Source organism: Triturus cristatus, chromosome 7 (genome assembly GCF_964204655.1).
Source record: "Triturus cristatus chromosome 7, aTriCri1.1, whole genome shotgun sequence".
In the NCBI taxonomy this organism is placed as follows: Eukaryota; Metazoa; Chordata; class Amphibia; order Caudata; family Salamandridae; genus Triturus; species Triturus cristatus.
Window position 1 is genome coordinate 237,398,479 of NC_140590.1, and position 18,730 is coordinate 237,417,208.

The following is an 18,730-nucleotide window of genomic DNA, read 5'->3' on the forward strand; positions in this document are numbered from 1 at the left end:
GTGCTGATTTCCTTTTTGGCACTTATACATGAAGACACTACTGCGGCGGTCCGCTATAACAAGGACGGGAATCTAACTGATGCCTGGCAGGTGAAGCGTGGGGTAAGACAGGGGTGCATTCTTGCCCCCCTGCTTTTCTCACTTTATATTAATAACCTGGGGGAAGTTTTGTCCTCATCTTGTAAAGACATCCCAAGAGTAGGTACTAAGTTGATTCCCGCTTTGTTGTATGCGGATGACACGGTCTTATTGGCTAGAACTGCAAGAGGCCTTCAAGCCCTTTTAAATGGTTTTAACGATTTTATGGTCTCTTTGGACTTAGTAATTAATTTTAAAAAATCCCACTCAATGACAATAGGAGATGAAGCTGCTAAAAAGGTTAAATTCTTCTGCAATCAGCAGGAGCTAACAAAAGTCCAGACCTTTCCATATTTGGGGGTCACTTTTGATGACCGAGGATCATGGGTCGCGCAACGCGCACAGAAACAGAATATTCTCGCTAGGGCAACAGGAGCATTGTTGGGTTTTGCAAAACGGCTGGGATGCAAGCCCTTGCCCGCGATTTTGAAGATATATAACGCTAAGTGCGTGCCTATGGCCCTGTATGGTAGTGAGGTCTGGGGCTATGCGTCGGCAGTGGAGATTCAATTAATCGAGAATGCCTTTTTTCGGAAACTTTTGTCATTGCCTGTTTCTACTTCAATCTTTAATATCCATGAAGATTTGGGGGCTGAGTATCTAGTGGATCAGATTTCCGTTGCCCCATTAATGGGTTGGTTAAGGGTTTGGGCGCAGCACTCACCAACCCTAAACCAGCTCATTATACAAGATTGTCTGGTCCTTGACAAAGCCATGTGTATTCCTTGGCTAAGATATATTAAATCTAAGATGGAGACTCTTGGCTGCTTAGAATTATTTGAAAGACCATGTGAGCTGACTAAATTGGAAATAAAAGACTTAAAGTCGCAGTTCATGTGCAGGGCAAAGTTGCAGAGAGAAGGCGAGGAAGTGTGTAAACCGTCTGTTAGGAGATTTGTCATGTTAAGTATGGGCAATGAGATTCAGCCATACTTGACTTATATAAATAACCCTTTTCATTTATTTTTATTGATCAGGTTTAAACATGACATGTTACCTTGGCTCCTAGCACACCCGAAGGGCTTTTTTAAAGAGGGCACTTTGGGCCCCTGTCCCTGTGATAACGCCTCCGAACAAAATATGCTGCATATGATTTTTTACTGTAAATTTTACACTCTGTTACGTAGGAAATTTATTTGCCCCATTTTTAAGAACTATCACTTTGACCAAGTAAGGCCCGCATTGGTATTTCTGCAAATGCTGGGCTCTCCTCTTGTCTGTTTTGGAGTTGCCAGCTATCTTTCAGGGGCATTTAGAAGTAGAAATCGAATGTAGTTTAATATATTTTAGCTCTATTTTTTAGCATGTTTGATAGTCCGAGACCGGGCCTTTTATCCCTTTTTTTTTGAAATCATGAAATAGTTTTATAAATTTTGGCCTGCCTTACTTTTTAATGTTCACATTCGCCAATTATTTGTTTAAACTTATTTTTATGTATATTTGTGTACTGTGTATTGTTTGAAATTCCTTTGTTAATTATTTTTTACATGTAACTATTTGCAAATGAAATTTTGTGTATGCTTTGATGGTTTTAATTATTAACCGAATAAAGCTATTGTTGACTGACTGACTTGACCGAGGTTGTGGAATAGCAATTGATGGTCTGCTAGCTCACCTGCCATCTACCTCTCTGGGCCCGCAGTATACTTAAAGAAAGATGGATAAATAAAGGTGTTGGGGTCGAGAAAAGAGTTCAGGAAGGTAGTGCCAGGATACCCTGTTAGGTGATTAGTCACGCTTTATAGATCCTGATTGAGTGGGGGAAGGATGGCAGGACACGAGGTATTATTATTTAATTATTGGCGGAACACTAAACATACTTCTGTGTAGTTGCGGGAGTGGGGAATACAGAACAGGCAAGTGTAAGCAGGCAGGCAAGTTTGACAAATTATTCGGACATGAGAGGGTAGAAAATGGCATTATTGCAGGACTGCCGGTACATAATATTTTTAGAAACAACTATGTGAGGGGCCGAGGAAGGTGAGGTCATGATGTGCATGCTAATGCTCCTCCCCATTACTAGAAAACATCTGGGCAGCTGACCTGATGGGTCAGCTTAGCGGGGGGGGGGGGGGGGGGGCATTAGGAATTGGGGGTGCATACACAAACATAGTTCCTACCTGGGACTGTTAAGGAAGATGTTGCTTTTTCGGCCCAAACAGCATCACACACTGTTATAAGCCCGCGTACTTTACAGACTAGATTCTTGTAACACTGATTTCGGGCGGCCTGCTTCATCGCCGAGGGATCTAGCACTATCAGATGCACAGAGAACAATTGATGGACAGAATGCAGAGTAACTCTGGTCATAAGCAGAGTCACAAAAGAACTAGAATTAAACAGTGGAAAAGGGATCGTGTAAGTCCCTGTACATTAATTCAGTCCTTAAAGCTCAACACTGGATCCAGTTAGATGATTGTTTTTACGTCCAGATTCTCTGCAAAACACACAAAGCTTACTGTACAAACAGGCCACCGCAGCTGCACAATTGCCACCCCACCAGCGCAACAAAAAGTACCCTGCTCTCTGCTACTGGCAAAATGACCAGCACAAAAATCGTTGAGCAGCCAAACCATGGAAGTAGATCACTTGAAGCTCAAAAGCACAGGATGTAGAACAACCTGAATGCAAGCGACAGAGGTGAACTAATCTATAATGACGTCAGAAAAGGTATGACAGTGTCTCACCTGTACACACAATCCAAACATTCCCAACACTCACAGCTTCTGACAAAGCCCTGAGCTCTTTGATAGGTCCGAAAAGATACATAGTGCAACCTAAAACTACACAGAACTCCGCAATTTTTGTTGACTGCATGCGTAATCACACACTCCAAGACCTTGCCAAGGCTGTAGAAAATACAATCCGAAAATTAGAATAAAGCTCTGTCCTCCTGCTATTGTCATTAAGGTCTGCTCATACACATTCATTTAACAAGCATTTGCAATGCAATAGGTCGCTCATTTAGCCATTAGCATTGTAAATGAAAATGCCTTTCATTTATGTTTTAAAAACCAAAACATACATAAAAGACATGTTAATTCACATTGCCAATAGCTCAAATTTTCATAAATGCAAGACATATTGCATTACAAATGCTTCTTTAAATGGTTAGCAAAGACATATCTAAACAAAACTACTAACATTTCAACTGGACATGCCATAGGCACTAATCAAAACCTTTAGAGGTCTGCTCCTCTGCAAATGAGAGTACATAGTGCTTGCTGACTTTTACCTTTGCTTTTAGTTTTCTTCTCATTTACTGACATATGTCAAACCCCATCACTCTAACAAACAACTCAGATCAGACTCCCTTTCCCTGGCCAGCGTTCCTAGAATAAAAAAGGCCCGATTCGGGGGGCGCTTGTTTTCCTACAACGCCCCAAAACTGTGGAACGCTCTCCCACTTTCCATGCGGAGAGAATACAATCTTTTGGCCTTTCGTAGGCAACTAAAAACTTGGCTCTTCCCATAATCTTCCACTTCTGCTACCCCCCCTCTGGAACTATAGGTCAATTCAGCGCTGGGACGCCCTAGGGTAGCTACGCGCTTTACAAATCCCCATTCAAATTCAAATTCAAATATCTGTATCACATACCAATCACATACCAAACAAGGCCTTCCTTTCCCTTCCTTTTTATGCATTGGGAAAAAAAATGCTCTGACATCTCTTACGGGACAATTGTATAAAACCCCACAAATGTATAGATAAATAAGAGGTTTTTGAATCAGATAGGTTGTCTCCATTCCCATAAGAGATGTTATGTTTCCTACTGTAATACTATAATAATTATCTCTCCTGGTGGGGACAAGGCCTTAAACTGATGTTGTGTCACCACAGATCCAACCCAGCAATAATTTGATGCAGTGAAGCACCTCGTTTTGTGACAACCATCATCATTGTGGATACTTAAGCTGGCTTTCCTGTTGTACCCACATCATCCACCTAATTGCCAGGTTCAGGTATTCCCTGGGTTGGTGTTCTGATTTTGGTAGTGTTATAGTAAACATAGTTAGGCTATGGTGCCTAGTGCATACTGCCCATTCCATGTTGCTAAAGCTGCCCCTATCAGAAGGAAGGGAGGAGTGTTTTATCACATTCTATCTGATTTTCAGGCCTTGCTTCAGAGGTATCGTTGCCCAACTTTTATGCATCAATGACAACATTTCAGTCCACAGCACTCGCTTCCTCAGGCGCCCTCTTTCCTAGTCTTTCTTCAGCATGTCTTCTCCATAGCATGATGTGGGGGCCATGCGCATCAGCAGGTTCAGGTGTAGATTCCATTTGTGATATTACTAAGGGTAAACCCCTCCTCTCTTTTGTGGAAGCTCTCACCATAGCCGGCTACAGCTGTTACTTTTAGATTGCTCCTTGTCTATTATCGTACTATCCTTCAGGCACACTTTGGATGCCTGTAGTCCTTCGAAGCGCTTGTATTTTTTAAAATGTGCACTTTACCACTTTATCACAATACATTACAGGTCGATCTTGAGAGCCATTTAAAACTGCTTTTGCACAGAATGTCATTAGGTGTGCACAACAGTTTCTAACGAACTTTCACAGAGGAAATGATACCTCGTCATAATCTCCATGCTGTTTGTTATCTAGAGGAGATATTCTATAGCTGTAAAAAGTTTTCTTCCAAAAATCCTTGTGAGTTAAACACGCCACTCCGGAAGCCCGTGCAGCTCCCCCAAGACCTGGACATTATTCGTTAAACTGAAGACGAATCTTCAGTCTGAATGCTCTGGTGCCTAGGTGTGCAGCCTTTCTTCGCATTGTTATTTAAATTCAAAAACAAACGGCAAATGCAGTACATTAGCTGAAACACTAAGTGGCAGCAGAGGTTCACAGTATAGATGCTCGGCCTTGGGGTGCACAGAAAAGATAGCATCCATTTATTCTGACCAGACGAAAATGAGCAGTGATAGGAAAATGTAAAATGCAAACAAGGACTGAGGATTCTTGCTGTATATGTGGCATACAATTTTCCTTAATGGACTGTTCAGTAACGTTCTTAAACGCTATGATATTTATGCCTTTATTTGGAGTCTCAGAGCATTCTTTCCTGCGAAGGTTAACCGACACCAAACTTTCAAAAATCCAACCGCAATCTCAAACTTCACCACTAGATGTCCACAAAGCCCTCTGTTTATGCCTACAAACTGCTTACTATCCAGAAAGACTGCAACCATTACTAAGTGTTAAAACAAGGTTGCGAGGTAGCTAGTTTTATACAGCTGTAAAAAAAACATTTAATTCCCTGTCGAATTCTCTCCTCAAAATGATTTAATAAATCAGAGTGTTGCTGTTGTTTGATTATTACCTTGGTGATACCTAAACAATAAAAGTCTGAAGGGATTGCTTTTTCCAAAAGCAATTTCCTCTTCAGTTACCTGTTATCGAAATTTCAACATTGAGATGGGAAGAAGGCATGAACCATTTGGTTAGTTAACCTCTTGCGTGCCCCGCCCTTTCCCCGCCCTGTGCCGGGCTTTCTATTAGCGGGCGGAGTTCATCACGAGATGGTCTCGTCATGGGCACAGTGCAACCGCGGCCCATGATGAGACCATCTCGTCATGGGCACTGAGGGGGTTAAGGAAACTGGTTAGAAAATGAGAAAACTTGTCACACTCATATGACAGCGTTGAGGGTAGTCCGCGAAGCTCTTAAGTCTATTTTTCCCTCAAAAACAATGTATTTATTTATGCGTTTTTATAAAGCGCGGACTTTACCCGAAGGTGTCAGAGCGCTGTACAATAGAACCAGTTACGTTATATGAGAGAAATGTTACAAAATAGAACGTACAAATATAGCAGGACACAGAATCAAACACAGCAAGCAAGAGGAGATAGGGAAAAACATAGCAGGCAAGAACACAATATCAAACACAGCAAGCAAGGAATGTACAAAAAAATAATAATAAATATTACAAAATTTACAATGACTAACGAACTTCCTGGTGGGGTCTGAGAATGAAGGAATTAGTTCTGAAAGTCTCTTTGTAATACAAGAGATTTGAGGTCCGCTTTCAAGATCCGGATGGAAGTGGTGGCACGGAGCAATGGAGGAAGCGAGTTCCAGATTCTCACCGCATTACCTGAGAACGATTGAGCCATCAATTTTTCCCTTTTGAAGGAGGGGGGCACAAGCAGAAACTTTACCGCATTCCGAGAAGGTCTCAAGCCTCCAGACAATTTCAGTTTATTCGTCCGATAGCGAGGGGAGGAAGTGTGCAAGGCTTTGTGGGTGATGCAAGCCGTTTTGTAAATAGCTCTTGCCTTGATGGGAAGCCATCGGAGAGAAGACAGGATAGGAGTGATGTGGTCACTTCGTCTGGACCCTGAGATGAAGCGAGCTACTGAATGGAGGACGGATTTGAGGGGGGAGAGATGAGATTTGGGAAGGCCAGTCAGAAGAGAATTACAATAATCCAGTCCAGAGAGAACTAGCGAATGGAGCAAGGTTTTTAGGTCTTTCTCCGGGAAGAACCGATGAATCCCCCACAGAAGGCGCAGCTGATAACGTGCATTCTTGGCAATGGAGTTGATGTGTGTGATTAGGTTGAGTCTTTTGTCAAGTATGACACCTAGGGATTTAGCGGAGTCAACAATGATGGGTTTACTGTTGAGTAAAATCAGCTGATCCATCCATGATTGAACAGGAGGAGGGGAAAGAGAGAGGTAGATAGGAGGAGGAATTCAGTTTTGGAGGGATTGAGAATGAGTTGGTGAACTAACATCCAGTTGTGAATAGAGTTGAGAGCAGAGTTGAGTAGTGAGACATCTTGTGAGGAAGACACCTTGAGGTAGATTTGGGTGTCATCCGCATAGAGATGGTAGAGGATTCCAGATTTGCTTAGGAGGTTCCCTAATGGTTCCAGATAGAGATTAAACAGAGTGGGTGCAAGGATAGAACCTTGAGGGACTCCTTGACCAACCACCAGTGGAGACGATAGACTGTTCGCAATCTTGGTCATTTGGGATCTGTCCGAGAGGAATGAGGCAAACCATTTAAGCACTGTCCCTTCCATGCCCATTCTCTGATAAAGAGTGTTAAGGAGAGTGTTGTGATTAACAGTGTCAAAGGCTGCCGAGAGGTCAAGAAGAATCAGAAGTCACGATTCCCCCGAATCAAGTATATGCAGCGCATCATCGATCACTTGCAGCAGGGCTGTTTCAGTGCTGCAATTTTGAATAAAGCCAGACTGGAACACGTCAAGGAGATTATTGTCCATAATGTGTTGGGAAAGTTGTTTTGCAACACATTTTTCTGTGATTTTTGAAAGAAAAGGGAGATTGGTGATGGGGCGGAAGTTATTGAGGTCGTTCGTATCTGCGGAGGTTTTTTCTTTAGAAGGGGGTAACCTGTCCTGTTTTAAGCATAGTTGGGAGGGATCCTTGACTGAGGAAGAGATTAACTAGCCTGGTCCAATTAGAGAGAGTATTGGTATAGAAATCAATGGCGATGACACTAGGGATGGGGTCAGAAGAAAGGATGGAGGGTTTGGTTTCGAGGATGCATTTGAGGAGGTCATCTTCCGAGATGGCGGCAAAGTTCTGCCAAGTGACTAAGGATTTTCGCTCCTCAAAGGGGGTGGGGTAGGTGACCTGATCCACCAGTATTTTTTGACCTTTTCATCAAAGAATATAGCGAATTCAGTTGCTTTCTTTGAGGCATCTTCAGGTTTGATGGTTTGGGGAGAGCAGTTTGGGTTTATGATGAGGTCGAAAAGTTTTTTGGGTCTGTTTTTAGCTGAGTCGAGGAGGGATCTGAAATGTGATGTTTTTTCAAGGAAGATGTGCTTGTGGTATTTGGATCTTGCCGAACGTAAAAGAGAGAGATTGGAGGTGGGTGGAGATTGTCTCCAATGTTTCTCCAAGATTATAAGGTTTTTCCTTTCGTCATAGAGCTTTATTGAACAAAGGTGCTGAGGGGGTGGGTCTTTTCCTTTTGCTTTGGAGTGGAGCGACATTGTCGATTTCGACTGCAAGGATTGAGAGGCAATGGGGGGTGAGATCGTGGACATCCGCACAGGGGTCTAGACTAGGAAGTGAACGCATAGCAGAACCACACAGTCTCAAGATCAATGTTTTTAGTGTTGCGGAACCAGGTAGAAGCCGTTTTAGGTTGGACGAGAGTAATAACATGTGAAAGGTGAAAACGGAAGGGAATGAGGAAATGGTCTGACCAGTTTACATGGATAGGGGGAGAAATGGTGAGCTGGTCCGATTTAGAAATAACAAGGTCCAGAATTGAGCTCTTGGCGTGTGTAATATCCGAGCAGTGTTGGACAAGATCGTTAGCTGAGAGAAAGGTTACTAGCTTGTTGGTAGCCGAGTCTTCCTCGGAGCCCCAGTGGAGATTGAAGTCACCTAGGAAGCTCTGCCTGTCGCTTTGAGAATATTGGTCACTAATGAAGTCGGTGAGTTCCTCCATGAAGGAAGAGCAGTTACCAGGCGGTAACAGTATTGACGCAAGTATGTACACAGTATTGACGCAAAGAGAAAAGACGGTCTGGTGGAGGAGGCAAGGCTATAGGTCTGGTTGTTGGGGGAGGGAAAGAAACAGACATGAGGGCGAGGTAGCAAGATTAAGCAGCGACTGGGTGGGTGGGGGATTGAGATAATCCCGGGCGCCCGGGTTAAAGTGAAAGCCGGCGCCTGTGTTGGTATTGAAAGCAGGCGCCCATGTGCTGCCTGCAGTAAGAGAAACTCGTTAATGAAAGTAGTGCTCACAGGCTTAAGAAGGCATATCATGTAACAACCAATCAATCAATCAATACATTTATAGAGCGTGCTACTCACCCGTGAGGGTCTCAAGGCGCTGAAGGGGGGGAGGGGGGGGGATTGTCGTTTACTGCTCGAATAGCCAGGTCTTGAGGTGCTTCCTGAAGGTGAGATGGTCCTGGGTCAGTCGAAGGTGTGCGGGGAGGGAGTTCCAAGTCTTGGCGGCCAGGTAGGAGAACGATCTTCCTCCGGTTGTGGTTTTGCGGATCCGTGGGACGATGGCGAGGGCGAGGCTGGCGGAGCGGAGCTGGTGGGTGGGAGTGTAGAATGAGAGGCGGCTGTTGAGGTATTCGGGGCTCATGTCATGGAGCGCTTTGTGTGCGTGGGTGAGGAGCCTGAACGTGACCCTCTTGCTGACGGGGAGCCAGTGCAGGTTTCTCAGGTGGGGAGTTATGTGGCTGTGGCGAGGGATGTTGAGGATGAGTCGTGCAGAGGCGTTCTGTATTCGCTGCAGTCGTTTCTGGAGTTTGGCTGTGGTTCCTGCGTACAGGGCGTTCCCATAGTCCAGTCGGCTGGTGACGAGGGCCTGGGTGACCGTCTTTCTGGTTTCGGTGGGGATCCGCCAAAAGATCTTTCGGAGCATGCGCAGGGTGTTGAAACATGAAGATGAGATGGTGTTGACTTGTTTGGTCATCATGAGGGATGTTTGGCTGCGATGAGGGCGGTCTCGGTGCTGTGGTTGGCTCGAAATCCGGATTGGGATGGGTCGAGTGCGTGGTTTGCTTCGAGGAATGCAGTCAGTTGTTTGTTGACGGTCTTCTCGATGACTTTAGCCGGGAAGGGAAGGAGAGAGATGGGGCGGAAGTTCTTGAGGTCTTTTGGGTTGGCTGTGGGTTTCTTTAGAAGGGTGTTGATCTCTGCGTACTTCCAGCTTTCTGGGAAGGTGGCTGACGCGAAGGAGTTGTTAATGATGTTCCGGAGGTGGGGTGCGATGATGGCATCGGCTTTGTTGAAGATGTGGTGAGGGCATGGGTCCAAGGGAGAGCCAGAGTGGATGGAGTTCATGACGTGGGTGGTGTCTTCAGTGCTGAGGGTGGTGGGTGTGATTGTTGGTTCGGTGGCTGGAGGCGGGGTCTGGGTGCTGAAGCTGTCGTGTATGTCTGCGATCTTGCGGTAGAAGAATGTGGCGAGGGAGTTGCAGAGATCTTGCGACGGTGCGATGTCATTGTTGCTGGTGCTGGGGTTGGAGAGCTCCTTAACGATGTTTAAGAGTTCTTTGCTGTTGTTGGTGCGGTTGTCCAGCCACTCTTTGAACGATGTCCTTTTGGTGGTGCGGATCAGCTGGTGGTGTTCGCGGGTGGCGTTCTTGTATTTTCTGTCGTCCGTTCGTGGCGCCAGGCTTTTTCGAGGGTTCGGCAGGATTTCTTTGAGTCTTTGAGGGCGTCGGTGAACCATGTGGTTTTCCTGTTGATGGTCTTGCCTGGGGGATTCTTAAGAGGAGCGAGGTCGTCGGCGCAGTTGGTGATCCACTGTGCGAGGTTCTGGGCTGCGTTGTTGGTGTCTGGGGTGTCGACTGGTGGGTTCTGGCTCAGCGATGTGGTTAGCTGGTCTGTGGTGACTTTGCTCCAGTATCTGCAGGGGATCTGTTGCGTGTGGTGTTGGGAAGTAGTCTTCTTGAAGGTGAAATGGATGCAGCTGTGGTCAATCCAGTGTAGTCCGGTGGAGTGGCTGAAGGAGACGTGGTTGCTGGCGAGAAGATGGGGGTCGAGCGTGTGGCCGGCGTAGTGGGTGGGGGTGTTCACCAGTTGCTTGAGTCCGAGGTTGGCGAGGTTGTCGAGCAGGGTGGTGGTGTTGTTGTCGTTCTTGTTCTCCAAGTGGAAGTTCAGGTCCCCTAGGAGGATGTATTCGGGTGAGGCTAGGGCGTGTGGGCTGATGAAATCGGCGATGGTTTCGCTGAATTGTGTGCGTGGGCCCGGGGGTCTGTAGATGAGGGTTCCTCTGAGTGTGGTTTTGGGGTTGGTGTGGATCTGGAAGTGTAGGTGTTCAGCGTTGGTCGTGATGTTGATGGTGTTCCTGTAGATGATGGTGATTCCTCCTCCGGTTCGGTTGGTGCGGTCCTTCCGGGTGATTTTGTAGCCGTCCGGGAAGGCTATGGCGATGTCGGGGGCTGAGGAGGCGTTCATCCAGGTTTCCGTGAGGAAGGCGACATCTGGTGTTGTGTCGAGGAGGTCCGAGAGTTCGATGGCGTGCTTGTGGACGGAGTGGGTGTTGAGGAGGATGCACTTGAGGTGGGGCTGTTGTTGGGTCCGGTGGGTGGGGTGCAGGTACGGAGGCAGGTGAATTTGCAGGCTAGGCAGGTGAAGGGTCCGTGGGTGCGCTTAGGGGTGGCTCGGTGGCAGGCGGGTGGTCGTCCGGTGTTGAGTGCGTTGAGGGCGGCGGAGTCGTAGCTCAGTCGGGTTCTCTGGCTCCGGCGAGGGCCAGGGGTTCTGGCACTGGGCGCGGTACAGGCGCGGACGGGCTTGGCTTTGGCGCGCCTTCGGCACGCCCCCTGCGCGCGCGGCTTCCATATGAGGGGCTGTGGGAGGGCGGAGCAGCTGGGAGGCGGGAGAGGGGTGGCGAATGGGACAGCGGGGGGGCGGGCCGCAGGGAACAAGCGGCGGGAAAATGGCACGGAGGAAGAGGGGGGAGAAATGGGACACAGAAGGCAAAACAGGGGAAGAGGGGCACAGAGAGGAAACGGCGGAAATACAAGGGAATGAAACCAGGCAACAAGTGAGGGGGCACACTCTAAAACGGGGGAGAAGGGGCACAGATAGCAAAATGAGGGAAGGGGCACAAGGTCCAACAGCAGAGAAACGAAGGAAAAGGAACAGGCTACCAGTGAGAGACCAAGGAGGACTCACTCAACACGAGGCAGGCAGCGGGAGCAAGACGACAGCGGGGGCAGCGTCACAGGAGGACCGTGTGTCGGCTGGGGGGGGCGACCTACCTGCGGGCAGGGTCAACCGAAGTAAACGGGCCAGTCACCATAGGAGGTTACAAATGAAGTCAAGGTGGTACTAAGGAGGGACTAACAAGCCTCTTTACGAATCAGAAGCCAGCATTTATTAAGGAAAATGACACAAGACAATTACAAATATGGGCGGAGAGTGGGCGGGCTTCTATTTCATACTCCACTACAACAAGTATTCCAGAGCAATGCATGCGCGCTGCCTCTAGGCTCGACCTAAAAAGGTCAGCTGCCCATCCATCCCGATCAAACAAGCTCGGCTTCACCTCCGTAGGTCCCAGGGAGGCCACTAGAGCGGTATTGTTATTTGTTTGTGATCAGCAGCACCATGCGGCAACTGCTAATGAACATACTGAAGCAAGCTAGAATTATCATGAGGACAATACTCAAATGTTTTCACACGTCAATGGTTCCTAGAGAGTTTTTTTTACGGTACTACCAATATTGGCATTAGTACGATACAAGATGGAAATCAGAGGTTCAAGGATAAATGCCATAACAATAGAGATACTGCTTTTAGGCACTGTACATTTTAAATACATTCCAAAGTGCCACCCACCCGTCTAATCCAATTTGGCTAAAGCGCTAGTTAAGCAACACAAAAAAAAAAAAAAAGGTAAAGAACCCAAGAGTCCTCTATAGACTTGAGTCTTAATGTCCAGAACATTTGAAAGTTGGTTTTAGGTACAGGGATCTTAAGTACATTCTTCCATTATCCCTGCAAGCAGTCCATCATAAGGTGTGTGTGTGTGTGTGTGTAGGGGTGGTGGAGGAGGGGGAGTGGGGTAATTGCCAACCAAGATTTGTGGTATCTCGGCATATCAGCTCCAAAGACATCAAGCTGCGCAGGATGCAACAGTGGTCTGGTCTCTGGCTTATCTAATAGGGTCCTTTGCCCATCTGATGAGGTCTTGGCAGTGTTTGCCATTTCATCAAGCTGTAGCTTTAAAATACTATGCCTGATCAATAAATGTGGGCACGGTTTAAGACGACGCCCTCTAGACCTCTGCAATACAGCGACGGAACCAGGCTTGCCTGCACCCACTCACCCCCCCCCCGCACACACACATCCCCCCCAAACGCCAAAATAAACTGTGCAATACTCTAGTAATTAGACGTTTGCTACCCAAACACCCTCCCTCTGTGACTGAGCTGCTTGAGTCAGTAAGAGTCATAGCAACCCATATTTTTCCTTTCATTTTTTTCATTATTCTGTCCTTTATACTCTGAATGTGTAATGTATGTACCAGGATTCTCTGAAGGTGTTCGAAATGGATTTACCTGAAACATATTTAATTCCCAATCCTGCTGACGTGACGATTATCCCAGCTGGTGATGTAGGCTCAATCTTCTCCTCATCGTCAGATTCAGGTAATTCTTCCTCTTCTTCCATCATCGAGTTCTCAGGAGACTCCTGAAATACTTTGCTCCCTTCATCAACCCCTCTTAAATGTTCATGGCCCATAATCACAAATTCTGTAGAGCTGTTTCCGCCTTCCCCTCGTGCTTCGCCACACTGAGTAACGCTGTCTGGCTGCACGTCTTCTAGCTGCAGTATAATCAAAGGTTCTTCCGCTGCACTGCCTGCCCAAGAAAAAGAAAACACTCTTTAGTAGAAATATTTAGAATGAAAAGCATTTACAGATTAATATGTTAAGAGACTCTGCTGCCTTTGTGCCCTTTTTTACACCCCACTGGTATTCAAACACTTTCCATCGACTAGGATGCTTGGATTTTATTACCAGGAATACACTGAATTATGAAGGTTCATTATTTTTATTGAGACTTTTTTTGCGAGAATACCATTAACAATTAATGAACAAGGCCTTTTGAGTACAACTGAATTTGCGCAAATTACACCATCACATTTTTTAAAATTAGTGAAAAAACAAATACTGTATTAAAAAGTAGCAATTTAACTTCACACTGTTACTAGACAATACTGACCCAGATACATTTGCAAAGTCTTGCATTCCAGGCTGTTCTTCGTTAATGCACAAAAAATATTGTTAGGTTTTGAGGACACTAAAACCTTCATGGCAGATATTACTTCACATCCTCTAACAACCTACAGGCTTCCTTTGGTCACTCTCTTAATGGGCCAGCACCTACATATGGCAAACCTTGTTACAACTAGATGGGTGAGGAGCCTGTCAGAGATTATCATGGTCACATCACACTCTCTCATCAACATTTGCACAGGAACCATATCCTTCTACTATTGCAAAAACTGGTTATTCTAGTAAATTGCAGCAGCTCCAAACCGGAATGGTTTTACTTTTGGACAATCTGATAATAAATGCAACAGTGTTACTCCTTCACCTCAAATCTGCAGGTGTCACACATGGGTAGTAGAAAGGCAGCCTTCGACAATACAATGATAATTTCACCCACAGCATATCTGATATATCTACTCTGGGATATATAGAAAAGGATGATGTGGTGGGTCCTTCCATCACTGACCACTAGTCAGACAACGTATGCCCCCGTTTCAGTGTAGTAATGAAAACTTCCTAGCTATTGTAACAAAAAGTTTCAATTATATTATAGACAAGGAGGAGAGGATTATGCTCATCTTTCTCCACTTTAATAAACAGCAGCCATTTTAAAACCAACTTCAACAAACTACAATTCCCATGAGACCTTGGGAATGTCAACAACAAAAAACAATAGCGGCCAACAAGATGATAGGCTCTTTCTCCAACCAATCCGGTATTTCCAATCAGGTTTATAGTCCATCAGCACTGTCCACTCATCCTCTTTCGTTGTGCGAGACCAGACACAGCCGTCCATTTACGCATCATGTTTATTTGCATCCATCCCTACAACAACAAGCATTTACAATGCAATGGTCTCGGCATTGGTAAAGTTAGAGCTATTGGCATTGCTCATGACATTATTTTTGTTTATGTTTTTAAGACATTTAAAAAAACGCCATTGTTATTTACAATGTCAATAGCTTAATCACTCTCAAATGCGAGATCTATTTCATTTGCACCCACACACAGAGCCACCTACACACCCACTGATTAAGCTATTGACATTGTAAATAACAATGACGTTTCTCTACATGTTTTAAAAACAAAAACATAAACAAAATCAATGTCATGAGCAATGCCAATAGCTCTAACTTTAACAATGCAGAGACCGTTGCATTGTAAATGCTTGTTCTTTTTAAGGTAGGTTACTGCCTAGTGCTGAACAAATGCAGCCTATTACCAAGGAAGTGGAAAAGCTTGCGCCTGAGCAGTAACTAAGGGATTTTGCAACGTCCCAGATTCCACCTATTCTGCAGGGTTGAGGAAAGTAGAATTTTGAACGGGGGTTCATGTCCCACGTCCCAGTCTGGTTATGGCTCGGACCCAAGCCAGTCTGCCACCTTCCATATGCGAGGGCGAGCGTAAAGCACTTGGTAGTTGGTGCCCTGACAGTGCAAGAGTGAATCAGTCTGCCTCGTGTTTCCCTTATGTTCTCACACCTCCATGTCAGCCAAAAACTTTATTTTAGATACCAGGGACCCTTTTGTTTTTTTGCTGAGTTTTTATATAGCGCGAACTTGACCCGAATCCAATCAGGTATCAGAGCGCCTTACATAACACCGGTTACGTTACATTAGGACACACAATCATTCTTTGTTAGGCACGGGGAAGATTAAGTGATTTGCCCAGAATCACAGGCTGTTCAGCGTCACTGCCGAGACTCAAACCCAGTTCCCCAGGTCCGAGGTCGATCGCCTTAGCCGTTAGGCCAACTCCTCTTCCTGCCTCTTTATCTTGGCCTACCCCGGTCATTGCTGCAGATTTAAAGGCAGGCACTAATACTGCATTCTGCCGCAGAAGTACGGTCAGTGGTCTCCTAGTGGTAGGATACTAGAATAAAAAAGCAATTCTATGCAGAAACTCGGTTGTGGCAGCCTAAAAGCTTATCATGCATAAAACCCGAACTGCTTTTATCACATGATCAGTTGTCGGAACGCACTGCACTCGATTATCAACGTCATTTATTAGACATGACTACCACGCAAGTTTGGAAGCCGGTCTCCAGTTGCCTGGCCGTCCCATATTCACACACACTCTGAGAACTACGGAACAATCAGAATCCGAATAAAGTTCGTTTTAGTTAAAACCATAACCATGTGCCAATAAAACGCGATACATAGCACCATTAAAATATACATTAAAATATATGCTTTAAAAGTTTCTTATCGCAGAAGTTGCCTCAGAACTACGGAAAGATTGGATGGAGCATACCGGCTGTGTGCATGGCATGAGCGTTGCTGTTTGTATTCTGTGAACTAAAATGCGATGACGTTTTAAGTTAGGCAAAGACAAATATCCCCCACCTTCCTGGGCATAAACGTATAACCCGAAGGCTCTTCTCTCGGTGAATGTCTCGGTTTCACCCTGGCTGTCCCTGTTGGTCGCTTCCCCTGAGAGGGGGCTCGGAAAATGCTAGCAAACAAACTGCGCCACGTGAGGAATACCACAGGGAGTCAATTAAGCATCTGTGCCAGCGCCCCCGGGGGCTCGTGGAGTAGTGTAACCACAGCAGCTCGCGGCGGGTCGGGGGAAGGGGGCGAGGCGATGACGTGGGAGATAGAAGGAAGGGGAGCGCAAGGATGTGGGGACAACAGGAAACGGTGGGATGTGAGGGACAGAAGGAACCGAAAGGACAGAAGAACAAGAGGCCTTACCTGCCGGACTCCACACAGAACAAGCCGAGGGACACACTCTGAGAACTACTGAACAATCAGAATCCGAATAAAGTTCGTTTTAGTTAAAACCATAACCATGTGCCAATAAAACGCGATACATAGCACCATTAAAATATACATTAAAATATATGCTTTAAAAGTTTCTTAATGTCGGGTGAGTGGAAGCTTTTTAAAGTGGTTCACGGTGCACATGTGCGAAATGCAGTCAACGGATAGAAGTGCTGACACTCCTTTCAGCCGCTGGTTAAAGCCAGCCGAACCACAAAGTTTTAAACAAAGCCATTAAAAATCACAAACCAAACAATTGCTGACAAGGGCACCGGAAGACACCACCGCCTTTCTCCGAGGCAGAGCAGATATGCCTTGGAGAAACGCAGCGTCCTTTTTGGATTCGGGGGCGTGTTTGTCTTTTCTCTCCTCCAGCCATTGGCTGGAGGAGAAAATGAGAAAAGTTGCAAAAAACACGCCCCCCGATCCGAAAAGGACGGGGCATAATCGGAGTGACTGGACCTCTTCTCCAGTGGCTGGCCAGCATTTAAGAGGCCAGCCAATGGAGAACAGGAGAGAAGAGGGGCGGGTGCAAGCCCCTCTTCTCAAAGACATTAAATCTCCGGACTTCCGGTCTGCCGACCGGATGGTCCCGAGACCTAAAAAGGACCAATTAGATCCCTTTCAAGGCTAAGGTTTAAGCCTATACCGAAAGGCAAAGATCACAAAACATCTAGAGAAGCAACACATTCAACAATGCAAATAAGCAAACAAGAAACTCAAATCATGTTACTAAGTTTAGGGAGGGCTCCAACCACAAGTGCCGTGAATTCCTGGGAAGGATAATCCTCGCCTCCGCGTCCTTAATAGAATTGCAACTGTTATGACCGGAGGAGAGAATTATGCTAGTTTAAAGCTTACTTACCACCAAGTGGGCCATGTGTAAAACTGGTTTGAAGTAAAACCGTTTGAACGTCGAGTCTGAGGAACAGTATGCAGCGTTAAGAATATCTTCCAACAGAGCGCTAAGGCCTTCAAAGCCATCGCCCCACGTGTGGAGTGGGCTACGAACAAACGCAGATCAATGCCTGCCTCTTGCATAAGCCACCTCACCCAGCAGGCGATTGTGGGGGATTATACAGCTCTGTGAGGTATGTGCAGGGCAACGAGGAGCTGCCTCTCCCCAATGGGCTGAAACTCCTCAGACATCTCCGCATAGGCTCTAAGACAAGAGACCACACACAACTTTAGGGATTCCAGGAAAGCTGGGAATGAGATTACCCTTGTGCCGCATTTGGTCCGTCTCCAGACTGTGAAGGTCACCACCGAAGGAATATCCGATTGGTGCTGCCCAGAGCTCTGACATCTGAAAGTCGTCTGCAAGAGATCAGACAGAGGAGCATGGCTAGCTTCGCTGAAAGCTTCTTCCTGGATAGGAATCTATTTGGTTGCCAGGAGAGAGGAAAAAAGTTCAGCACCTGGTTCACATCTCAGAGTGCGGAATACCTGGGATCCGGGGGAAGGGAAAGCCTTATCCCCCCCAAAAGACAACAAACAAAGGGATGTACCCCTACTGGGGACCCATCCATCACTGTGTGTCCTGCCAAGATAGCGAAGGGTATTTATGGATCTGTAGGCCAAGTTGCCTTCAGCTAGGTAGGCCAGAAAATTCAAGACATGGGTCACATCTGCTGTCATGGGATCAAGACTCAGTCGCAGACACCAAAGGGAACATCTTCTCCAAGTAGATTATAGCGCTTGACTGTGCTGTCTGCCCAGGCCTTGGATATGAACTTCTCAGCCGCGTCTGAAAGGCCAGAGACCGGCCATCGTCCTCGGTAATCCGCCATGCCATGAAAGCCAGCGCCCCTTGCAAGACAAGAGGGTGAGGTTGTTGCGCTGGACTGAGAAACATTCCTGGAAACAGGGGGAGAGGGATTGGAGAATCCCAAGAAAGTTCCAGAAGAACTGGAATCCAGACTTGCGACATCCAAATTGGCGTGATCCTCACCACCTCGGACACCTGCCGGTCGACTTGTGCCAAGGCTCTAGTGATCATGGCGAACAGGGTAAGGCATGCCCCTTCTCCTCCCTCCAGTCTTGGAGAAACGCATCTGTGGCCACAGCCAGGAATTCTGGCCTCTAGCTGA

The 18,730-nt window shown here is 46.3% G+C and overlaps 1 protein-coding gene across 7 annotated transcripts in view; it reads right to left on the reverse strand.

Annotated features, from left to right (window-relative positions):
• LOC146809297 (uncharacterized) overlaps window positions 1-18,730 on the reverse strand; it is a 245,255-nt gene that overhangs the window by 36,587 nt on the left and 189,938 nt on the right. For all 7 annotated transcript variants that reach the window (XR_014966391.1, XR_014966390.1, XR_014966392.1 and 4 more), the window contains one exon: window positions 13,160-13,462. Coding sequence is in view for 4 of the 7 variants with exons in the window: in XM_085616107.1 (XP_085472233.1) it covers window positions 13,160-13,462 (303 nt within the window). In the remaining 3 variants the exon portion in view is untranslated. The remainder of the gene's footprint in view (window positions 1-13,159; window positions 13,463-18,730) is intronic.